Here is a 26,095-nt window from a genome sequence, read left to right as displayed (position 1 = left end):
ACCCAATTGCTCTCTATATGACCCATAAAACCAAACATAATCCATGTTTCCACATCAACCAACCATCAAAGTGTGATTTAAAACTGCACACTGTCTGCATGTCACACAAACTCATTGGCAGTCAGTTTTAATTAGAATTTGGATCCAGATGGTCTTTGATTTTTCTCATTTTCCTTCTTCCTTTTATTTGGAAATTGTCACAAAAGGGCACGCACATGTGCCAGGAGAGGGAGAGGTTGATATTCAGCGTGAAAGAGGAGGAACATCTGAGGTTTGGATGTGATTAAGAATTAATCACCCTGGTTGCCAGCGATGTAATTGGTTTGGAACGGAGCTCAAAGTGGGAAGTTCAGGGCTCCGACCAATGGGAGATTGAAAGATTGTAGCAAAAATAGCACCATCAACCTCTGAAAACATTGATGTGAGAACAGATGTAAAAAAGACTCCGTAAGGAGCTGGAAATCACGTTTTGTAATGTTCACAACTGAATATCTAACACCATCTGACTTTAGATTATTGTGCCTAGTTGTAGAATTTGTTGAGGTTTAAATCCACTGAATATGTCATGTACCATCTAAATAAAACTGGAACGAATAACCTCAAATGCAAAGTGTTGAAAAGACTGTAACAAGTGATTCTGACATTTGTAGAGCTCTGTTGTCTATATTTTATTCAGAAATACTGTGGCCTTGAATGATTCATGCTTTACATGACATCATGCTGTGTAAAAACCCCATTGTTGTTTATGATAAAACTGTAAAATATGATGTTCTCTAGTAAGTATACTAGCACCGTGGCTTTGATTAACTGTGCATCTCTGTCCTTTTCATTCTTTTACAGTTACTCTACTCGACTCCATGTCTACCCCAGGTGATCTGGGTTGGGAAGCATATCCACCAGAGGGGGTAAGTACTTGTGGAAGTCTGCAAAGCACAGCCAAAATAGATCAATCAACTTAAAAAATAAAACAAAAAACTCTATCATTAGGAGGTCTATGCATGTGAAAGTTGCCTTGGGGCTTTCTCACAGTACCTTTGCCAAAGATTTTTACCAGAAATCAGTTCAGTGTGGAAGCCACTGTCACAGGTTTTTGGATGAGTCCAAAGTTTTTTTATGCTTCAACATCCAATAAAAGGAATTTAAAGAATAACAGTTCAAATAAATTCAAAATAGACAATGCACTATGGGAAATTAAGTTTTTTTTTTCTTTTTAGATATCTAAATATGCATCTATTGTTCTATCTATTTGTAAGGCCTATCAAACTACAAGGCTTATAGATATGAAGTTTGTCTTGGCCACAGTTTTTTTTTGAATGTAAGAAATTTCTTTGAAATGTCATTTTACTTTCTGTACATTCTAATTCAAATTAAGCAACTGAATTGGAATTTAAAAAGCATTGTAAATTCTGGATGCTGCACAACCATTGTAACGTCTTATGGTTGTCCTTTTTGGGGTTTGAACCTAAAAACTTTTAATTAATAGGCCATATATTTAACTTTTACTCCTTATCCGAACAGTGTTATTACACCCCAGATTTAAAGTGTACTGCTTGATCTTTCCTTGAACTTTCTGACCGTCAAAAATGCTCACCGCTCCCCTCTGTGAACATACAGGCTGTGACTCTTCAGAGTTTCCTGTGGGGGGTCGTAAGAAAGTCTCATTTCGAACAACCCTGCCAACCCGCTGAGTAACGATTCTCTTTCTCCTCTGTGGGAGTTGGTTCTCATCCCACGCTTTCGTTTCATTCATTCAAATCCATTTTCACATGATGATGAATTGTAATAGTGGCCTTGGCACAAGTAGTCATGCTCGGATTCATGAGTGCCTGTAAAGAGAAATATCTCATGCTTTTGTGTGATGCTTATAAAGCAGGGGAAGTGTTCAAGGTTTGTCATGTTCAGCAATATGCATACTACACTTTTAAACTGAAAGATTTGATAGATTCACAATGCTACTTTTTGTGCTATTATTATTATCCCACAGACTGACTGACGTCAGTGCCAAACCAAGTTATTTTTCATGGTTTTCGGCTTTGTTGTTTACCTTTTAACAAATTCAGTTTACAAAGTACAATTATAAAATTTTCTCTGCATAAACAATGACTACGTTTACATGCAGCCAATAACCCATTCAAAACCGGGATATTAGCAATAACCCGGTCGCGCACGGCCATGTAAACACCGGTAAAAACCCGGATATGCTCATATCCGGGTTTTAAAAAACGGGATATTATACCTGGGGTACCCCTTTTCTAACCCGAATATTTGGTCTTGTAAACGCGTTTCGGCATATCCCCATCAAAATGTGTGTTCTGCGCATGTTCTATTCGCAAGGAATCTTGGTCTTTTGAGTCTTTGGATACAGGAAGAAGAATCGGAAATGACGCATATTGCGTCTTACGTCCAGACGCTAACCGTGCGTCGCCGTTTACAACGGGATATTGGCGACTGATTACACATTCCATGTATACAGGAGTAACTCTTTCTGCTCACGCATGTAAACGGGTTATCCCGAATGTTTCAGAAACCCAAATAGTGACCTTAACCCGACCATAACCCGAATTTTAACAGCTTGTAAACGTAGTCACCGAGTTGATTTGTGCATGAACAAAACAGCTGAGACAGTTCAGTTCATAACTTGGATCTGATTGTCTGTTAAATGCACTTTCAGTTAAATGAAGCCTTTTCTCGTAATGTGGCCATCATGTGTCAGTCAAAATGTTTTAGAACCCACTCTAAGAGCCTAGAAAGTTCAGAACCAAAGTGCAATTACCAAAGCATTAAGGGATGTGTGTCTCTTTGTATTGATCGACTTTTTTGTCTGTTTGTCAGTGGGAGGAGATCAGTGTAATGGATGAGAGGAACATTCCTATGAGGACGTATCAGGTGTGCAATGTAATGGAAGCCAATCAGAACAACTGGTTGCGCACTGGACTGATCCAGCGAGAAGGTGCGCAGCGTGTCTATGTGGAGATCAAATTCACCCTGCGTGACTGCAACAGCCTTCCAGGAGTGCCTGGAACCTGTAAGGAGACATTTAACGTGTACTATCACGAATCCAACAATGCCGTCGCTGTACCTTTGCGCCACATTCGAGAGAGCCAGTATGCCAAGATTGACACTATAGCAGCTGACGAGAGCTTTACGCAGACCGATGTTGGGGATCGTGTCATGAAGTTGAATACGGAAGTGCGAGACATCAGTGGTCTAAGTAAGAGGGGCTTGTACCTGGCATTTCAAGACCTTGGCGCTTGCATTGCTCTGGTGTCGGTGAGAGTCTTTTATAAGCGCTGTCCTCTGGCGGTGCTCAATCTGGCCCGGTTCCCTGACACGGTGACGGGCGGCGATTCAGCGCTGGTGGAAGTGCGTGGCACTTGTGTGGAGGATGCGGAAGAGCTCGAAGCACCACGGATGTTTTGCAGTGCCGATGGAGGTTGGCTGGTGCCCATCGGCCGCTGTGTGTGTCGGCCAGGCTTCGAGGAGGTAGACGGACACTGCCAACGTAAGTATTATTGCTTTTACTGTCTCAAATAATTGCTTTAGAAAACAACATTTTTGTGGCTAGCTGGGTAAACGTGCTCTTGATCTAAAATGATTCTGTTTGAAATTAATATTGTGACCACATTAGTGGTTTTGCGTAGCAAACATTTCCAAATTCAGAGCTTTTTTATAGGTTCTTTCTGCTTGTGTTAGCATCACACAATCGGTTACACAACAGAAACTTGAGGTTACACAGATACTGTAGCAAATAGGTTTGGAGGTTTTGTATTGACTTAAAGACAAAGTACTAAAGTGTTTAAAAATGATCTAATGATTGGATGGAAGACATTAAGATTGATTATTGTTAGATTATTGAAATGTGACTCCATCGGCAGATCCTTTTGTTGAACAATAGATAAGGATGGGTAGGTAAGTGGATGAATGGATGAGTAGTTGGGCAAGAAGTGGGTACATAGATATAGTTAAGCTATGAATGTAGGAGTGGAGATAAGATAGATGGGTAGGTTTCTAGATGGATAGGTAGGTGGGAAGATAGATAGATGGGTAGATACAGTAGCTAGCTAGATGATTGGATAGATAAGTATATATTTGTAATCTATAAATATAAATGTACAGATCGATGGATAGTAGGGATGTGCAATTAATTGAAAAAACAGTTTGATTTTGGCCTCCAACGATCATGAAAATACAATAATCGAGATAAAACGATTTTTGCGCCCCATTCTGCCCCCTTTTTGCACTTTCATTCCTCCATAAAAGCCCAATTTCCCATGCAAATCAGTAAAATCATGTTACATGATATTTGCATAATGGGACATGCTTTATTTATAAAAGTATATTTATTCATGTTTGTAAAAGCGTGAAAGAAAACTTTCACTGCTCCTCAGGGAGAGATATGCGCTTAGAGATGGAACACGGACATGTAAAGTCATCTTTTAGCTCAAGGTGCACGCCTAAACGCTCAAATACATGCAAAAATTTGTCAAAATGCTGCGCTTAGTGATTATTCATGTATACCTTTGTCGGTAATGTAATAAATGAACGTAAAGAGTTGAGAATGAAAACACGTGTGTTACGGTAATTTGGATCTTAAAGTAACAGCGTGCTATTTTCCTGCTGCGACTGTGTGTTTGTTAATCAAAGAACAAAAGACAAATTTATAATCACACACTGCTCTTGATTGAAGGACTTTTGTAGCTTTAAGAAACAAAAAAAGTTGAATTCTTACAGTGAAGACTGCTGTTAATAATAATTTTCAATAATTTTGTGGACTTTTTGTTTGTTTGAAATTCCGCTTGTCTCTACAATGTAAATGTCATAGCAACCATATTTACAGAAAATACATATTTGATATGTATCACTTTCTTTAAACAAATCACTCATAATCGTGTTAAATAATCGTGATTACAATATTGACCGAAATAATCTTGATTATGATTTTTGTCACAACCGAGCAGCCCTAATGGATAGATCAATGTAGCAGACCTTGGTGTAAACTATACTGTACCTCAATCAAAAATCAGCATCATAATCCTTTAGGGAGTGTTCTGCACTTTGGTGTCTTTCATATTTCCAAACAAAAAAATCCATTAAAAGGAGAAAATGCTAGATAAAACCTCACAAATCAATCTATCCCCCTGAGAAAGGTAGACTGCACACTTTATTATCACGTGTGCATGTTAACGGGTTTAAACTCAGGTCTTTGCTGTTCTTTTCATCTCAGAAGGTGCTAATGGCTTCATTAATGTAGCTTGCTTTCTAGCCAAGATGAGGGGTGCTCTGTATTCATTTATTTATGTTGCTTTCGTTTCTCACTTCGCCTTTGGTGTTTTAAAGCCCTGTCACCCCTTAGCCTCTGTTTGAGGAACTTGTTCATATGCCACCCCAGGACAGAGAAGGCTGCAGCTTTTAAATATTCATTCAGCCATTCTGGAGCGTTTTCTTGTGGGTGGAAGTGTAGATCAGGAAGGAGGGGGGTTTGGACGGCGTTACAAGGAACATTTGAGTGGCATGCCTAGGAAGTAGACTGGAGAGATGGGGGTGGGATATCTATCACAGCCAGACCGATAGAGTCCTACAGCTAATGTCAATGATTGTATCTGTTCATTTGGATGTTAGCAATAGGGGCCAGTCAGATTTGATAACCCTTCTTTGCTGTGTGTTGTCATGATAGTGGCAGAAAATAGAGAAACAGGAAGTTGGGAGTTGGGATATATCAGAGGGTCTGTTTTAAAAATTAGCCAATAGCCTTTTGCTTACGTCACATCTGTTATGTAATTTTCTTATTGCTGTTGCTAGTCAGAATCTGATGGCATTAAGGACGGGACGTTCTCATTCTAGAGAGCATTTGGTTGGATAAAAATGTTATTAGGAACATGTGTTGGTTTGTTTTCCCAACAGAGAAAAGCAGTGCATTTTATGTGTATACATGCAAAAAGATAATTTATACTAGCATATAGATAATCTCAAAGCTACTACAAAAAAATCCTCAAAAATCCAGTTCTGAGACTGACTGTCTTAACTGGACAGTTTTTTTTTTTTTTTTTTGCATGCAGCCTGTGAAGACATGTCATTAGAAAATGTTGTCTATATATTTTCTTTATGTTGTCATAGGACTCAGTGTATCTTGCTACTTTCTATTCAGTTAATTTTATCTTTTAAATCTCACTCTGGAAACTCACTCTTTGCCACGGCACAGTACATTCAGCTCAGTGCCGCAAGAAATAATCAGCACCAATGGAAAAAGGGTAACATTTTAGCAGCCATTCATTACTAAGAGTGAACGAGACTGGGCTGCAACTCAAAAATAACTTTTTTACTCCAAATGCAATATGAAATTGGATCATTCATATCAGCCCAGTCAGCTGACAAAACATTAATTTCTCTCTGGCTCCATTAGCTCCCTGAAACCGGGCAATGGCATATGAAATGACTTAAAGTGAATCTACTTGTGGTCTGTTTTCACCTTGCGGTCTTACTGTGGGTTCTGGAAGTGCTTGCTGACGCTGGCTTTCTCCACTTTTCATGCTGTGAGGGCTTTTATATTTACTGTAAACCGCATTTAGTAGAAGGACAGAAGTATTACAGCTAAATTTAGGCTGGTGTTTAACAAACGTTTCTCTTTTCCTAATCTTTTCCTCAGTTTTTCCATCTTGTCTTTTCTTACTTACTACCTTTCTTTTTTGGTTTTGTTTTCGTCTTGTGGATTCTTTCTAAATCTCTTAACACCGCCTCAGTCTAGCCCACTTACAGCTCAATGTCGACCCGCAAGGCTGTAATAGAAAGAAAAAGAGAGGGAGACGGCTACTATTTAGATACGTCTTCTCCCACAACCTCGGCTCAGTGAGCTGCCTCTTATATTTATCCCTTCCATTCTTTTCTTTTCGTCTTATTGTGGCAGCTCTCGAACGCTCTCCAACAGAAACCCCCTTCCATCCATTCTGGTTTAACACTTTGTCCTGCCGTCCGTAAATTCATCCTTTTTCATTCTCCATATCCTCTCTTAACCTTTTATTCTGTTAAAGTATGTTGTATAAACCCTCTTGTGTTAAGTCCTTTCACCGGGGCTGTTCGTTCTTACCTGTATCTCTCAGCATCGAGCACTTCAGTGTACAATCAGGCCCTTTTGTTGGATGTAAATGGTTTGTGAGTGGCTTGGTGGTGCTCAGCAGACTCAGACTGAGTTTGGGTCTGGCATGAGGTCTGACCCGATGGCCCCACCAACTGTTAGCATGCCAGCTGGAGATGGGCACTCTCTTTTGTCTCCCAAGGCGTATTCGCTAAGCTCACACGGTTGTGGCTGAATGGGGCAGGAGCGGCAGAAATGAGCTCTTTGTGACAGTAATCTCGCTGTGAGGAGCTCTGGAGTGTCTTCCTCCATAGGATTTCAGCTGAGAAACTGGGTCATGGGATTGTCAGCGCCCCAATGGTGATTCACAGTGGAGGCGGCTTTTGGAGATGAGCATGTGTGTGTGCTTTAAAACCAAATTTTGGAGTGTAGATTGGAGAGGTTAACACGTTAAGAGACCTGAGCTTTCCACACACTGCTGCTGTTCATCTTTATAGGGCTCTGGTAATCTTATACTTAGACGTTTAGTTCAATTTCCACATCTGTAATCTTCACCATGTGATGCTCACCTGCTGGGTGACAGCATGATGCTGGAATTGCAGGAGTTTATCTTTAGCCTGTGATTTTGTACCATGTACATAGTCGCCATTCTGCTCATCCACATTGCCTTTTTTGGGTAAAAGGTGAATGGGCATAAGGAAATTGCGAGGTTTGAGTCGTTTTGCCTTTTATGGACAGGGCAGTTTAGAGAAGTGGTTCTCCACCTTTTAGTTCCATTAGTCCAATTACTTTTACATTATAAAATGGCTGAAAATGACTTTTATATTACAATATCAATATAAAAAGATTTAAAGGTAGATTTTAAAATATCGTATATCTTTTGAAGTATTTTATGCTCACCAAGGCTGCATTTATTTAATAACAAATACACTAAAAACATTAGTATTGTGAAATATTATTACAATTTAAAATAACTGTTTAATATTTTTGAGGAAACTGTTTGGAACACTACCACAAGTTTGGGGTAAGTAAAATTTAAAAAGAAGAGAGATGCTTTTATTCAGCAAGGATACATTAAATTGGCTAAAAGTTTCAGTTAAAAGACACTTAAATTGCAAAAAAATCTTTCCATTTAAAAAATGGTGCTTTTTTTGAAAGAAAAAAGGGTATATTATATTTATTTATATATATATTTAGTTGGTACTGCCAGTGAATCTGACCACAAAACATGCCTGTGGATATTTAGGTCCCATAACACATGAAGCGTGATATAGCATTTCTGCACTGTGGACATACATACACTGAATCATTTAACCGTCACTGGTACATGCTGATAGCCCCTACAGCTCAGTGAACCATGAAGCTGCCTGCTCAACATTCAGCCCAACTCAGTGACCTGCGCTGTTTTCTTCCCCATATGCATGCCATATTGCTAGCTTTCTGCTAGTTACTCATGGCCAGTTTTGAAGTGTGTGTATGAGCTGCATCTAGTGCAAGTTTTTCTTCCAACAGAGAAGCTTTTATTGGCGAAGACAGCGTAAGACATCTGCAATAGCCATTCTATTTACCCTTGACAATAATATTATTTCTGGAACAAATTGTTGAGGGTGAAAAACATTCTACATTGCTACATTGCCAGCCAGTTTAAACCATAGGGTTAAATGCTTAAAATTATTTTTTTTTTTTATGCAGGCTAAGTTTATATTTCTCCACAAAATTAATTTTAAGCATATTAACCCTATTATTAGCATCTAGTTAATCAGCCATCTCAGTCCTCTATCATACTGTCTACCACGTCATCTACCCATTTCTGTACCTCCAGCTGCTGTTCGGATCAATAATACTTCAGTAGCTGATAGTAAACAACATGGAATAATCTGTCAGTGGATGGCAAAGTGCCAGTCTGCAATTTAGGCTCACGGTCCAACTGTCATAACACAGACGATTCATGATACTTGTATTCTTTCATGTACAGTTGTCTCTAAGGAAACTGTAGAACATGTTTGAGTTTCAGATTGGTGGCCTGATGAGATCTGGGTGGAATAAGATATAAATGATCAAGTAATGGTATCACTGTTGAAAATTACATGGCGCATAGACTTAATTTCAGGATGGTTCCTTTGTTAGTGTATTCGTAGGTTTAAGGACCATGGAGATTTAAAATTTGTGCATTTCTTTCTTGGAAAGCAGTTAAACCGAGACTGTTGTGAGCTCTGCTGGGGAACGTCAGGATGGCTACCAGATGTAGGCTGTGTTTTTTATTTATTTTTTTTGTCTGGCTGCTGGGTCTTGGGTGTGGACCCCTGTTGGAAAGCTAGGCGCTGGAATAGAGGGTCTCCACAGCCAGAGCATCAAAGACTCAGAGCACCATCAATTATACAGGGACCTTGACAGCTTACAGAACTCTAAAACATCATCTAGGGAGTTTAGCACATTGTTGAATGTTCCTTTTCTGTCTACAGGATGAATTTATGAATGTTTTTGCATGCGTTTAGTAGAAGTAGTATTTCACAGTCTGTAAAACTGACAGTCAAGCTTTACTGTTTTTCTTTAATGAAAAGGAAAAATGTTAAGGGAACTAGACATTTCTTCCTCATTCCTCCTAATCACCCGCAGTTTAAAAGTCACAATAGGACTATTATTCCTATTTGAAATAGAAATATTATCATTTTACAGAGAAATTCACAAATCACATTATGACACTAATAGAGGATTGTGATTTTCACAGTTTGGTCGAGATAACCATTAAAAAAACTCATAATGGGGAAATGGACATTGCTGTTTATGTTCAGCATGGACAGTTTACACTTCTCACTACAGTGTTTGCCAGTGTGGTGATGTGTTCTTTGCTGATGTTGCCTCACAGTGATGGTATAATGGGATTTGTTTCTACACCTGTTCTGTCTCTTATTGGCACTCAGATGTATTTTTTTTTCAGTGTGTGTGTGTGTGTGTTGAGAAGGAAGACGGCACGTGGAAGCAACCACACGTGCAACCAACAGTCGTCTTGTATTATTTTTTCCAAACTCTTTTAATAATTCATCCGGCGGGCTGCAGATGACAAGAGGGCCTTACAACTAGAAGAAACAGTCTGCTGGGTGACTCAGAGTCCTTTTATTTAAAGTCAACATGAATTAGAATGGACACTATTTATTTGACTGCATCTTCCTGGTCTTATTGTCAGTGACTCCTTAATCCAAATTTTTAAAAACTCCCTTTGTAACCTTTAATCAGATATCTCCTTGCAATGGAATTAAATTAAATTAAATTAAATAAAAAATAAAAAATATATTTATTTATTTTATTTTACAATTTTTCTGCCTTGCCACACAAGCTATGGTTTTAACAAACTCTATGCTACATTGTTTCCCTCTTGTAGAACATTCCTTTTCACCCAAAAATAAATCCGATTTTGGAGTTAAGAGACAAATACTTCACTGTGAGCTGCCCTATTAGAACGCAATCATGTCTTGGTCATTAAAAGTTATTCCCACTTTTAAAATACAGGTGGAGCCACAGGAGAGACAGGAATTAAATATCCAATATATATTTCCACTTGTGTATGAAATGGAGCCACTATCAATAAAACTAGAGGTTGTCTTTTAAGAGGAGCCAGTTTCCAGTGCTGACTGGTTTTAAAGACCTGGTCTATATTTTGTGATTACAGAACTGCACAACCTCACATCTCCCAAGTAAACCTGTATTTTGCTATCAACCTGTATGAAAAGAGAGTACACACATCTTCTCAAGCAAAATTCTAGACCAATATGAATAAATCTTTTGGATTTTTCATGACACAGAATGTCTAAAGACAACAGTAGTAAGAAAAAGACTTCAGCAGCTGTTTTAATGGCTGTTCTATGTTCAAAAATAATGCATTGCTTTGGAAACTCAGCTTCAAGTAGTTTTATTTTATATTCCTGTGATTTTAAATTGATATAGTGAGGCTATAGCTCCATATGCTCACACACACAGCAAGAAAAAAAGCATGGATAAGCGGAGAAGAAATGCAGAAATAATGCATTGCTTTGGAAACTCAGCTTCAAGTAGTTTTATTTTATATTCCTGTGATTTTTAAATTGATATAGTGAGGCTATAGCTCCATATGCTCACACACACAGTAAGAAAAAAAGCATGGATAAGAGGAGAAGAAATGCAGAAATAATGCATTGCTTTGGAAACTCAGCTTCAAGTAGTTTTATTTTATATTCCTGTGATTTTTAAATTGATATAGTGAGGCTATAGCTCCATATGCTCACCCACACAGCAAGAAAAAAAAAGCACGGATAAGCAGAGAAGAATTTGTTTTATTGCTACTTTTCTCACATGTATGGATAATCTCTTTTTTATAGCTCTCCACCCAAGAGCTGTGGTCAGAGGCTCCCCCTGCGCCCGCTCTGTAGCTCACCCCAGTGAAATAACAGCAAGACCGCTGGTCTCCAAACACACCTGCTTTTCATTTCAGCCCCTCTGATTACAAAGGCTGCTGGAAAACTGAAGTATTGAGTACACTGTGAGTTTGAGGAGAATGAGCTGGATGCAAAGCACATTCCATTATGTTGTTCCCCAAGTACTGATGCATTTATAAGATAAAAAAAGCGCTACATTACATATTTTATTACATTTATTTGTATTTATTATATTACATTTTTTAAGAACATTTCCAGAGGTGGGGGGGGGGGGGGGATCCAATTGACTTGTACTGAAGAAGCCCTGTCTAGGCATCAGATGGAGGAGATTTGATCCAGCAACCACCTAACAATCTTCCAAAACACCCAATAAACTATATATAGCTATAGAAATGCACCGGCGCGCCTGGTACAGACAAGTACCACTCATATTCGTGCAAATCTAGTTATTTCGTAAGTGCGTTTGTCCGTAGCCTTTGCAATTGTATCATTTAAAAGTGGTTTTATTGTGTGTGTGTGATTCTTGTCAGAGTTGGATTATCTGCTGTGGGCTGAATTAATGGTTGAGGAAAACTGTAGAGCTCCGCTTTTGGGTCATGATCAAGTTGTCCACCTTGTTTCTATCAGTTGTTTCATTGGATTAAGTAGCCATTTTGTCTCTGGCTCAAGTGGACGTTATATGCCACTAGGTTGATAGGATGTTCCAGCTAGGCATACCGGCAAAGCCTTGGAGATTGGCTCTGTCACGCTGTGCATGATGGATGGAAAGCGGGAAATAGCCTTTGGAAAGAAAGGGCACTCCAGGGAGATTGAGAGCAGATTGAGACAAAGGAGAAATCCGTCAGTGGAGATGTTCAAACCCTTTCTTTACACCTCTGAGGTAATTGGACATGTATTTTGGATGTTGAAAGCCAGGTAGAAGTTGCATTATGTGACTTTAAGCCTCAGTTGCTTCTGGGATCAAATCTTCCTGTTTAAGGGGTTAAAGATGTGGCTTAGGCCCAGAACAGGCTATTTCTGTGTGAACACTGCAAATTACCTTTTAGCCTTGTTTCTAGTGAGTGCATTTTGAGGAAAGTCTGGCTCTACCATTCTCTAGTCATCAGCCTGGATAGGTTTGATTTTTTCCCCCTTCTCAAATTGCATAATTGCCAGGGTAAAAATGGCTGAAAAGACTTAAGAAGTCTCTGCACTGCAACTACACACTAAATCAGTACAGCGCTATAATCATCAGAACACGTCCATTCCTGTAGGAGAGATCAATTCTGCTAATGTGAAGAGCCTTGTTTATTCTTGTATGTCAAAGGGCTAAGCAGGTTATTTGCTAACCAACAGAAATGCAAACATGGGTATCTATTGATAATAATATGAAATACCCTAGAGGCTAACTGAAATACCTTAGAGGTTAACATGCTAGCCTCGATTAGCATTTCATGTGGAAAGAGGCACTTTTAAATTGATGCTTTTTGCCTGTTGAGCATCAGTGAGTCTAGTTGTAAGAAATTTCACTGAACACTAATGACAACACTTTTTAGCGGCTTTATAGTCAGCCATCAATTTTCATGTTGTATGCATTAAAGAGAATGCCTTATGATTATACTTCAAAATACTAACGCAAGCTAGTCTAGAAGAGCCCATATTTGTCTGTTTGAAGGCCAAGCACATTAAACATGCCTCTGAAGGTTGGTTAAAGTTTGTTGAAAGCGTTTGACATTCTTTTATTTCCAAGTGCTCTTCTGTGCTTTAGTTTGTATGAATCCTTCGCTATGTGTGGATAAAATTAACCTCTTCAATCCACCTGGAGTTCTACTATTTAAATTCTTGATTGACACTCAATGAAGGAAATGTTTTGGAATTATGTCGCCATGGAAAGTAGTACATAAGCCCCTCTTCCTACATAACAGAATGCTTGGTTTCTGTGGGTATGGGACCCTGTGGTTGGTGTTCCACTGCTATGCTGTTCTGCTTTTCAGAATAGGTACGCAATGCTGTTAAATTAGAAAGGGCACCTGAAGCGCTGGAAGCAGGCATGTAACTCTTACCATTTTACTTTCTCCCTCAGGAAAAAACTTCCTTTATTTTCTTCATTGAAGACTAATGTATATAGTCACCTAACTGGATTGACTAGACATGTTCAGTTCCATTTTTGTGTGTGTGTGTGTGTGTGTTAAATTGTGTTGTCTATCCTTACAAAAAGTACTGTGATGATGCCATGGTATTATATTGTGATTTGATTTGTTTGATTTAACCTTCTGTAAACTCTGTCTCAGATGTTTTCCCCCTTAATTTATAGTAAAATATGACTTGATTGCAAAAAGGATTGTTAGATTTAGGAGTATACATGGTACACCAAATCCCAAGTCCCTTACGGTTATTATAATTTCAATTTAAATGTCAATTTAAATGTACTTTTTACTATTCTAAGAGCCTAGTTTTTATTTTAGCTTTAATGTTTTGTATTTTAGGGCTACCAGATTTATTTTATTTTATTTAGCCTTTAAATGTCTTTTTAGCTTCAGTTTAGGTCAAGTTTTCCCAAATTTTTACGCTGCTTTCATTTTTGAATGATAGTAATACAGCGTCCCTGATCCATGTGATGGAGTAGGGTCTCTGTTAGCTTTTCAGGTGGTGGGTTGATGTCTATTGATCTGCCTCATTCAATATGAAGCAGAAGCTGCAGACAGAATGAGAAACACTCTAATAGCATTCATTCGTCCCCATGGACTAGGGCATTAAACACACTCTCCAAACATGTCTCTCATCCTCCTACTTGCAGGACAAAAAATAAAATAAAAAAAAAATAGAAGCGCTCCGCTGTTCATTTTTCTCTAGCTTGCTCTGCTGTCCCGATGGTGCTGCTCTTTCTGGCTTTTTGTTTGAAGGTATCATATATAAAAGCTATTGATTCTCTTGAGCCAAGGGGACACCAATCACACCAATGTAAATATTTTATAAGGAAGCCATCTGAAATCTCTCAGAGATGTTTCACTTTTCTGCTCATGAGCAGAAGTATGATCTCAATAGGTTTTGTTTTACAAAACTGAATATTTTCTTCCCCCATAAACAATTTGTGTTGACATTTTATTGCTCAATGTAAAATCCATGACTCTGATTTTGGTGGTTAAAAGGTGGTTTTTCAAATATTACTAAAAAGCGAAGAATTTTTAAAAATGTATTTAATATAACAATGCTTAAAAAAATGTATATATATAAAAAACATGAAAATCATCATAAAGGATGTGTATTCAGGTCATGAATTGCATTTTGTTTTTATATAAATGAATTGAAAATGAGTGTCATTGATTAATAGCATGAATACCAAACCGCCATAATCCATCATGTTCACTTTTTTTTGACTAAAGTAAGATTTCATTATGATAGACTTACCTTGCTAGAGCATTTTTTCAGTCTCTGATGATCTCAGATAAACCAATTAATCTGGAGCTTTTCAGCTCTCTGCTTTGGGGCAGATTGCTTCTCCTGGATCTGTCCTTCACAGCATTTCCATATCCTCTAACATACTTTCATTTGCGGTAAGCAGGCATAGTCGAAATCTGCCTTGTTGCTATTGCGCTGGCTTTGACACACTTGACCATTTGGTTTCCACAAAAGGCTGGGCTTTCCAAAGGCTTTCTGGTTTGGCATCGAACACAGAGAGGGCACAAAACCATAATACACACATGCTGTTTCATTTCAGGCCTCGTTTCAAACCACCACAGGGACTTTACACCTCTTAACTCACACTGACCACCAGAGGTGATAGAGAAAACAATCACCTGTTCTTCAGGTCTCAGCTTAGTATACTGTAATTAGTGTTTCTACGCCCCATGCAGCAGAACTTCACCTCATAACCCTGAAAACTATGTTTTAGCTCAGAATTATTTAGGTCAGTGAATACTCCCGGATTTCTGCCAGAATTCAGTGAGCCTGTTAACATAAAGCTTAAGTGAGTACAGCAGTGTAGACATTTGGGAAAATGGCTTTCCATTGAATTTCCACATCTGTGTATATACTCCTTTCGTACTGGTGTACAACAGAAAAACAGTTACTATGTAGAACATTGAGCTCTGGCATTTAAAAAATAAATAAATTGCTTTTTGTGTACGTGGTCATGCGGATTACATCATTTCCCTAAATAACAGGATAGCATGCCTAGATAACAAAATACTGTCAATGTGACTCTGAGAAAGGAATGAGTTTTTCCATCCCGATTGCCTCTCGGCGGCTTGAAGTAAAAGCATTTAGAGCAAATTCTTGTTCCTTTAATCTCTCAGAAAGATCTCCTGCTGAGAGGGTCTTATCCTTACTAAAGCATTATCGGTTTCATGTTTTCTCACTTTATATGTGTGTATGTAGCTGTATGTGTGTGTGTGTGTGTGTGGTTTTGTCAGTTGGGTCTTTTAGGAAATTTTGGGAAATTTAATCATTTGTGTTGAAGAAAGCCTATCTGCGGTACATAGTTTTTAAGCTTCTGTGTTTACTGAAATTTCATTTTAGACCAAAAATGTAAAATATTAAAAGGCAAAACTAAACTGGACTGGTCAGAAAGTAAATAATGTTTTACATGATTTTTTTTGTTATTTCCCATTAAATGAAATCTGCTCATGTTTTGACCCATTTGACCTTTTCACGCTTCATACCAGCAATAAACTGCTGTTGATTGGTTGGTGGGGAACTGAAAGATGTTGATGAATTAATTAGGAGGGACAGCTGTCTTATTGATTATGAAACATTTCCGGCCATTAAGTAATGGTAATGTGGTGGTAAATCAGAGCGTCAATTAATGGATTGAGGTTGAGGATGTGAGTGTAAATTATAAAGCATCCAATGTAATTCATATTTTACTGCTATTTGGGATTCGTCTGGCTCTGTTATAATGAAAAAAGACAGGAAATGGAAGCAGGAGATGTTGCAAGCCAGACATGAACTCCCTCCACGTTTACCAACAGGCCACAACTCTGATGTGATGTAAATCTATTTTGCATAGTTTATTTAGAAGAGTTTTCATGTGCAGATTAATTACATTACATACATCATAGGTTGAGTCACTTAACATTGTTAAATTTACATGCAACACCTCTCAAAACTGCGTCCACCTTTAACTGCTTCTCAAAGCTGCAGTCACTCTACACTCCATTAGCACGGTCCAAAGTTCAGTATTAGTCGCTTTGAAAAGCCTCTCCTGAAAAGGGAAATATGTTGGAGGCATTGTGCTGTGGCTGATAAGAACTGACATGTTTCGGATGTGTTTGCAGAAATATTGGGTTTGCTTTTAGTTCAGGGGCAACATGGGAGCCTGGCACACGGTGTCCCTGAGGGGAAGTACACAAAATACACACACACACACACACACACACACCAATCAGAGTCGCTCAGCTCCAACTTAACCCAGGCCTCACACATACAGAAAACACAGCTGCCACGTGCCTCCAGTCAGGCTAATGCTGCAGCGGGATGTTAGTTATGAGTCGATGGAGAAGTTGACAAGAGCTGAGAGGAAATCTCCCTCAGATAACATCACAAAACTGCTCTTTTCACATTGCTGCTTTATTTTATTTTTTAATTTATAAATTAAAATAAATAGAAAATAACTTATAATCACTTACTGACTAATGGAAGTCAAGTGTAAGGATTCTTGCTTCTGATCAGTCGTTATGTAGTTTTACTTTAACCTTTTTTCACTCTCTTTTAGCCGTAGCACGCAACATTTTGCATTTGCTACTGTAGCTTTAAGAATTTCTATTTGCAAATTACCTTTTTGTTTTTATTAATAAACAGTGTGTGTGTGTTTTTATTTCCCTTTTCAGAAGAGTCTTTTCTAGAGAGATAGATAGATAGATATTATTATATACAAAAATATCTATGCATTTATGTAATTTTATTATAGTTGTTATAACATTTTCTCTCAAGAAATAATTCCGTTATTGTAATTATATTTCTGAATTAAGATATATTTTATATAAAAATATATGCATATACATATATATATATATATATATATATATATATATATATATATATATATATATATATATATATATATATATACATACAATTTAAGATTTAATTGAATAATTTCATAACATTTAGGATTTTAAATTTATGTATAATCTGTACTTTTTTATGTGATTTATAAATTGGGTCATTTATTATAATGCAAATATTTCTGAATATAAATAAATGAAATAATTGTATTTTTTTTCTTATTGATAGCATGTCGTTCAGGTTTCTACAAGGCCTCCGCTATGGATGCGTACTGCGTGAAGTGCCCCCCACACAGCTACTCTCACCAGGACAAGGCCTCAGAGTGTGTGTGTGAGAGAGGCTTCTACAGGGCCAAATCAGACCCTCGCTCCATGGCATGCACGAGTAAGCAGGGTCTTTGTGGCATCCAGTTCATTATTGTGTTTATTTTATTGTCAAGATATTATTTGGATAAGTGCACAATTGATGTGCTTTACTTGTGTGTACGTCCATCAGGACCACCTTCGGCACCTGGCAATCCTATTTCCATGGTGAACGAGACTGCAGTCACTCTAGAATGGAGTCCTCCTCGTGAAAGTGGTGGACGTGGAGATGTCACCTACAGTGTCCACTGCAGGAAGTGCTCTGGAGAAGCAGGGGCTGGGGGAGACCGTGAGAGGTGTGTACCCTGTGGCAGCGGTCCACATTTCAACCCCAGGCAGTTTGGCTTGATCCACCCCAGAGTTCTTGTCACAGAACTGCAGCCTCACAACAATTACACCTTCAGCATCGAAGCCCTTAACGGAGTGTCAGACCTCAGCCCCAGTCCACGTCAACTAGTGTCCGTCAACGTCACAACCAGCCAGACAGGTGAGATGTCACACGTCTACATTCTGTGTTTCCTCATTAAACGATTTTTCTGTTCATTAGTAGCCTCTGATTTTCTAAGCTAATTTTATATATATATATATATATATATATATATATATATATATATATATATATATATATATATATATATATATATATTGGTATATTGGTATATTATTGGTTTATAATATCAACAATATAATATATAATACAGAATATTAATGTAGTAATTTAAATATAAAGTAGTATTTTAATATATAAATAATTGCAAATGTAATCATAAATATAATTATGAATGAAGGGGTAGTGGTGGTTATGCATGAAGGACCTTGGCATCAAAAGCCTGAAAACATTTGTTCTAAATGTTATGAACATTTTACAAGGACATACAATATGTATTTCCTTTTTTGGGCCTTTTCATTTGATTCATACAAAATAAATGGCATGATACATGACGTAGGTATATTTTGTAACTCTGTCAGAAGGGTCAGGGTTATGCTGTATTCAGTGTCTTTCAATAGCTTTAAATGTACTCAAGTACAGATTTTTCTGCTTGTGCTCTTAAATTCGCTGAAGCTATAGTCACAAATTTAGTCTCCTGTTTCCTGCTTTTGAATTTAACATCGCTGCGCTTCAGTGGGCTCCTCTTCTACCCCGTCTGACCTTTAAACCTGCACTCTGAGCGCCTCGAAGCCTGTCATTGGTCGAGAGGAGGGACGAGCTCTCCTGATCCTGTGGTTAATGATTCAGCCCCTCGGAGAACAAGAGAATGAGCTAGACAGGCAGAAGCGAGAGGCAGCGTAATGAGAAGCCTGAGAGGAGAGTTACCCAGGATGCCCAAATCAACAGCCCTTCGCTCTTATGAGAGCTGACATGCCTGTAACCGTGGAGACGCCACTAATGGGCGGGGACTGATTGAGGTATACGTAACTCTGATTGGCCTGTATTTTGAGCGCTTGGCCTCTGGTCCCCACTGCTTGAAATATTCAAGATACAATCCACCGTGTGTGGAGAGGAGACTTCTGGGATGATGTAGTGCTTGTTTTGCATGTTTTGCGGATATTGACTGATGTTTCAGCGCACATCTTTCATCATCGACAGGTGTGTGAAAGATAGCCCGAATATTTAACAGATTATTTAGAAATGCAAATTGTTTGGGGATATAAAGTGATGAATACATCAAATAAAGCTGACAGATTCACGACTTCATAGGAACTGAATGCAGAGTGTTTGTGATGAGTGGGCCGGTGGAGTGAAAGTGATGATGAGCGACACCTGCGCCACTCACTGGTCTCGAGTCCCACAGAGGAGCTCCAGAATGATAAAAGGAGGAGTGTTGGCAGAGCAAGACGAGAGAGGATCAGGCCTGGTTCTGTTTGTGCACAACAGTCGTCCCTGAGGGGCTGTTGCGCTGTTTTGTTATTAAAGTTTTATTTAGAATGTTTGCCGGTTCTCGCCTCCTCCTTCCGTGACTACGAACTGTGTTACAGTGTTATAATGCTACATATATGAATATATAACTGAAAACCACTCTCAAACAGCTGAGAAAGAAATTGTATGTGTATCATTATACTGGATCTGTGCAGTTGGATTTAAAGGGACAGTAGCCCCTAAATATGTGCTGCTGAATATGTCACTAATGACAACAAAAAGGCTATAACAAAGATTAATTTAAATTTAATTCATTAAATTCAATTCAGTGAACACAATGCATTGTTATTTTACACTTACACTTATTAATTTTGTGTATCTTAATACTACTGTTTATTTAATCTGTGTTTGTAAATTGTGTATTGCCCCCCCCCCCCCCCCCCCTTTCTTTTGACTGTTCACTTGCCTTTAATCATGTTTGAACTTTCTCAGACTATAGTTTTTGCTTTGGTTTATGAAAAAATAGTCAATGTATGGAAAGCGAAGTGACAATGTTATAAAATTAGTGTCATAAATTTTTGTTTTTGTATATTCAAATTGATGTTAAAATTAAAAAAAAAAATTATGTACTGTTAAAACACCTCTGGTCACTTTCAGAAAGTGTAGGGATTCTTTCTTTTCCAAGAAAGAATGTGAAACAAATTGGATACATAATTTTCATTTTAAATATTTTAAAATATAATTGAAATTGCTTTTTCACACTTTAAGCAATATCGTATCGCGATATCGTAAGTTATCATCTATCACTTTTTTTTTTATATATATCACACAGCCCAACATGGAAGACTGGAGTAATGATGCAGAAATTTCAGCTTTGTCATCACAGGAATAAATAGCATTTTAAAATATATTAAAATAGAAAAGCGTAATTTTAATAGTAATATTTCGCAATATTGCTGTGTTGATAAAATAAATGCAGCCTTGGTGAACATAAGAAACTACTTTCAAAAACATGAAAAATTTTACTGACCCAAAATTTTTGTGCAAAAAAGGATCAGGTTCTATCAGTTTATTATTATTATTATTATTATTATTATTATTACTGACCATATTTATATTTAGATTGAGTTGTTCACATAATGGTCATATCATATAGTCTGTATATAAATACATAATGTTCCTGTTCCTAATATTTTAACTCCCCTTCTACATCATTTCCTGTGATGTTTTGAGACACTTTCCTTTTCATTACTCTGAACTGAAGCATGTCTGTTCTTTATCTGCGAACCAAACACATGCTGAGATATCAGTGTAGCTGTTTGTTTATCACTTTAAGAGTGTTTGTGTGCGTACTGCAGTTAACGGTGTCACTGTGTCAGATCAGAGCAGGCAGAGTTAAGACTCACACAGCTCATTAAAGATCGAAACCGTAGCTCCTTCATTCATCACTAGCTGCCGGGGCCCAAACCTGGAGGCCCTCGTTTGTACTCTCAATCTGACACCATCATTAGCACCTCTGTCTCTCTCTCTCTCTCCCTCTTTCTGCTCAGGGCGGCTCGTGAACTGCTATTGCACGAATGAAAGGGCTGAGGTGCAGTATGTAGTATGGGGTGAAAATGACTCGCAGAATAATTTATCACTCCCAAAAAAGACACGACGCGCTCTGTCAGCCGTCTCATACTCTTTAATTAGAAGTGTAATTAATCCTCCTTTTTTACATGGAAATCAATCTCAATTCATCTCTCTCTCTTTTTTTCAGTGAGCGTCATCTTAAAGGAAAGGAAGGGCACCGACAGTGTAACGCTGGCATGGCAGGGTCCAGAACCTGCCGATGGGACCGTGGTGGAATATGAAGTCACCTATTATGAAAAGGTTAAACACTTTGGTCTTTTCTTCAGTGTACACTGATCTCCCTGACCTTTTGGCCCTATGTCCAGGAGTCCTTCTTGCACTGATTGGGCATATGGCAGCTCACTTTTATCACACCCTGGGGAGAGGCTGTAATGTTAACACAGACATGCTTCATTCGGTCCCAGTTAATATCCATGGATCTCCTGTCTGCCAAAACCCTTTGAGGTTGTCAAATTTTAGACTTGATGACATTATTCTCCTGAGAAAAATTACAGAGGATTTGTTCAGACAGGAAGCAAAAATAAATTTTTTACTTCATCCAGCTCAAACCGATTTAGTTTTTATAGGCTAAACAACCCCCAAAAATACATGAAATCTGATATATTTGCACATCCACATGTGATTATGTTTGAAATCCCATTAAAACCTTGTCCATATGTGGTTTGAAATCTGATTAAAATAAGATTCTCATTCCATATGATCAAATCTGAGTTCAAGTAGTTTTTCTGATGTCTTCATTTGAGACACGTCAAGTATGTAATGTCATAAAAAGAGTCCAATATTGTTGGGAATTGGGTCTGAATACTAAATGTGTTGTACTACATAATAAGACAGTTTTTTTCTTTTTCTGCAGTAGCATGTCATCTACTTACTTTATGGCATGTAACTGATAAATATATATACAATTTATATTGTTATATTAAATATATTAAATATATATTGAAATGGTACTTAAAACACTTGGAAAATGTGTTATTCTAAATTTTTCTGCCCTAACCGGCAGATATTCATTTATATAACAATATATATATATATTTTACGTCCAGATTCTAAAATGTCAGATTCTAAGTTTTTGTCACCATTTTTCTGCACTGGGGTATACTCATATTATGGCCTATAACATATAAATATATATTAGCATTCCAATATAATATTAAAAGTATATTTCCATTCTATTACCTTAAAATAATATACTATTGTGTAAATAAAAATTATAATTTAATAATTAAAAAAATAATACAAATACAATTTTAAATCAGTTGTAATAAAAATGTAAAAATAGCAGACATGAGCGTGCACAATTAAAAATATCTCCAATATCACTGATCTGATATTGTACTGATGTATCGCGCATATCTAGTGTGAACTACTTTCTGCAGTGACATTTCTATACACAAGGTAAGTGATTTCGAGCAGTTATTTGTTGCGATCCCTCCCATACCACTGTACTTGGCAGTATGGCATAAAGACAGGGTGATGGGTAATTATTATGATTTATTCAGGTGATTATGGGCTATGTGGCTTTTCGATGGAGCGCACAGATGGACATGCTTGGCTGCCACTGTGTCCACGATCCGTTTGATGCCGCCTGTTTGGCCCATCTTGGATTTAATAGCACCACAGGAAATAAGACTATCCCTCTCTTGCAGGGCGTGGCGTTCCTGATTGGAACGTTAGATTTCCTTAAACGAGCTGCCATGTGCCTTTTTTGCGAAGGGCTTACATGAAGGAAGATGAATGGATATCGATAAGCTGTGAAATATTAACATGAACTCACTATATGGAATTCTCCTTAGTACTGGACAGTGAGAATTGGACAATGAGGCGACAGCTCCTAGTCGACTGGATTGATGTCATTTATCTGGATAAATACCAGTTACTGGAAGCTGAAAAGCTGTTAGGCCCTTAAAAAACAATGCCGAAATCTGCGGTTTCTTTTCAGTTCAATCCGTCTATGTGAAAAGCATTGTGATAGCCATTAGCAGGAGGTGCTTGAATGAGCACTAAATTCCATCCGAGCTAATCGTTATTGGCAGTTAATGGATTTGAATCCAGGCTGCATGTATTGTTCTTGTTCTTTGTTTATTTCTGTGAATGTGAGCTGATATATTATGGATGATTCAACAAAGTTCATGCAGCCTACTGGGGTTTGCAGGACAGGAAGGGATTCATGGATTATTGTAAGTGTTCAAGACATCGGTCTTCATTGAAAGGAGCCTTGTTCACTTATTATTCTATTCTTTCCTACTATAGAACCAGCAGGATCAGAACTACACTGTGCTGAAGACCAAATCCAACAGTATGACTGTGGATGGACTCAAGCCAGGGACCACATACATCTTCAGGATTCGAGCCCGGACGGATGGAGGCTATGGGAACTACAGGGGAGAGATTGAGTTGGAGACAAGCCATGAAGGTGAGTGGAAAACCATCCTTTATAAATCAACCAGAAATGTTTTACCTGTTTAAGATCTCTTGCTTTCAACAGTGAAGTGAAGCCCTTCTGAACTTCTGATGATTAGCCAAAATGTTTTTTCCAGTCTCAGGGAACGGACTGTAAAATCGGACCCTAAAATGTTCCTGATAAAATGGACAGTTCTGCTCCTGGATGCTGATTTTTCAATATCAGCCATGCCAAAGTCCAATTTCTTTACACAAAACACTTATTCATCCTGTCACTGCACATCTGAAATTATTAAGAATTTAATAAGCTCATAAAATGACTATTAAATTGTAAGGAAGCCTGTGATTGTACCATAATTAAGATGATTTTAAGCACATTGCTTTGTGGTGTAGAAACCCATTTACAGTGTCCTTGATTTTGTAGACTGTGTATGTCCCACAAAACCCTTAATTTCTCACTCACAGCACAAAATCTCCAAATTTTTAAGGACATTTGTTTCAGCCAAACTGCAACCTGTGTCACAAGTATGTATTTCTCCATCACACGCCACTGATTTAATTTCCGATTCACTGCGTGCATTGAAAGAGACTGTGAAATACACGTTCAGTTAGTCCCCTGAGGTAGACGAGGCTCCTCACGCGCTGCAGTTTGCTCTCTTGCTGCGGTGTTTGAAGTCTGATCATGTAGATTTTCTGTCAGTGTTCCTCTGAAGTGTGAGCAGCTTCAGCCGAGAGTAGGCAGATGCCCCGCTGTGTTTGTCTCATAGTTTGTGTACCATATGGTACACTCCACCATTCTGTGCACATAATAAGAGTGATGCTTTCTTAAATCTTCCATTCCCTGTTTCTCGACTAAGATATTAGTCATGATTATTTTTGTTTGTGATAACACTCATGAATAGTTACCTTGGTTTTCATAAAGTGACTTTAACAGTTTCTAATTGTGTTTACAGTGTGCTACTATATTTTAAATAGCATTGCTATTTGGTTAAGGATGTAGAGTGGTAGATATAAATGTATTAATTTTAAGATTGCATGGCATATTTGTACTTTTAAAAAAAAGTAAAGAACATGATTAATTTAAAAAAAGTAGGCATTAAAAAATAGTAAAAAAATTATTGTATAATAGTTAATAGTTATAAAAATTAATGGCGACATGCACATAAAATATGCACTCTCCCATATACATGTAAATAAATTTTAACCTAAAATTAGCATTATAATTAGAACTTTTATGCTTAAACCATTGATTGAACTACTGTGTAGAGCCATATGTTTACTATGGGCTAACTAAATAAATAATGCAGTTATACGATCATCATGGCAGGACTTTGGTAAATTTTCAGAATTGCAAAAACCACTGAAAATAATCTCTGCTTGAATGTTGATTACTTTCACTTTCTATCAGATATGCTGGCTGTTGGAGATCCCAACCAGCAAACCATACTGGCCATCTCTGTGGCAGGCGGAGCGGTGCTTCTGGTGTTGCTGGTGGCATGTTTTGTTGTGAGTGGATGGTAAGAGTAATTTACTATTCTATTTTTACATTCAAAGCATACCTTATTCTTTAAAAATCTCCAGATGCCAAAGTACTATGTGCAGCCTTCTGTATGTGAGAAAGCAGTTAATTGGCAACTTCTGCACAGACAGACTTGGATGAATCAGTGCTAATCTGGGTTGTTTAACCGGCAACAAATCCATACGAAGGATAAAGAAACCATGTTTCATTTAATCAGTAAGGAACCATAAATATACAAAGACAGAATCGAGCAAATGAGATGTTGTTGTGCATCTGTCAGTGTGTGTATGCCTTTGTATGAGTGCATGTGTGCATTTACACAAAATCAAAAGGACACAAAATTGTTTAGCCCTCTGATTGCATAGCGTGAACTGTGGAGATGAAAGCAAACACTTGAGAGAGCAACGGAAGAGACAGACATAAGGGAGAAAAGCAAGATGCGCTGCACGGCTGAGAATGAGGGAGCTAATGTAATGGAAATGAAAGGAAAGAGTGGATCAGAGGAGACGAGGGATGGAAAGCAGAAAATAAACCGTTCTCAATGACATGAAATGGTCAGAATGAGACATGAGCTGATCTTTGTGCCCTTTCGGTCTTACTAGATTGTTATATCCAAAATTGGGATTCAGTAAACTGTAATTGTAATATATATATAATTTATTTTAGCAATACTGCAGAACGACTGGCATCGTTACAGCTTTTAGTATTGACCGGCACTCGCATTCCTTTTTCAAAGGCTGATTTACTAGGGATTTTTCGACTGTTGGATGCTATGTGATCCAGTATGTTGTAACACAGAATGAGATTTTCGTCTGCTTTGCAGTTTGTGACCCATAATGCTCTATGACAGAAAGGTCC

The 26,095-nt window shown here is 37.8% G+C and overlaps 1 protein-coding gene and 1 long non-coding RNA gene across 2 annotated transcripts in view; both read left to right on the top strand.

Annotated features, from left to right (window-relative positions):
- LOC127946348 (ephrin type-A receptor 3) overlaps positions 1-26,095 on the top strand; it is a 59,678-nt gene that overhangs the window by 10,035 nt on the left and 23,548 nt on the right. Inside the window, exons 2-8 of the mRNA XM_052542862.1 lie at positions 841-905; positions 2,833-3,502; positions 17,692-17,847; positions 17,959-18,312; positions 21,443-21,555; positions 23,569-23,731; positions 25,127-25,235. Coding sequence (XP_052398822.1) covers positions 841-905; positions 2,833-3,502; positions 17,692-17,847; positions 17,959-18,312; positions 21,443-21,555; positions 23,569-23,731; positions 25,127-25,235 — 1,630 coding nt within the window. The remainder of the gene's footprint in view (positions 1-840; positions 906-2,832; positions 3,503-17,691; positions 17,848-17,958; positions 18,313-21,442; positions 21,556-23,568; positions 23,732-25,126; positions 25,236-26,095) is intronic.
- LOC127946360 (uncharacterized) lies at positions 18,936-19,964 on the top strand. The gene is made up of 2 exons (XR_008151074.1): positions 18,936-19,413; positions 19,525-19,964. It is a non-coding gene; the product is annotated as an uncharacterized LOC127946360 (long non-coding RNA).

Source organism: Carassius gibelio, chromosome A24, assembly GCF_023724105.1.
Source record: "Carassius gibelio isolate Cgi1373 ecotype wild population from Czech Republic chromosome A24, carGib1.2-hapl.c, whole genome shotgun sequence".
Taxonomy (NCBI): Eukaryota; Metazoa; Chordata; class Actinopteri; order Cypriniformes; family Cyprinidae; genus Carassius; species Carassius gibelio.
This window is presented reverse-complemented; position numbering and strand designations above follow the sequence as displayed.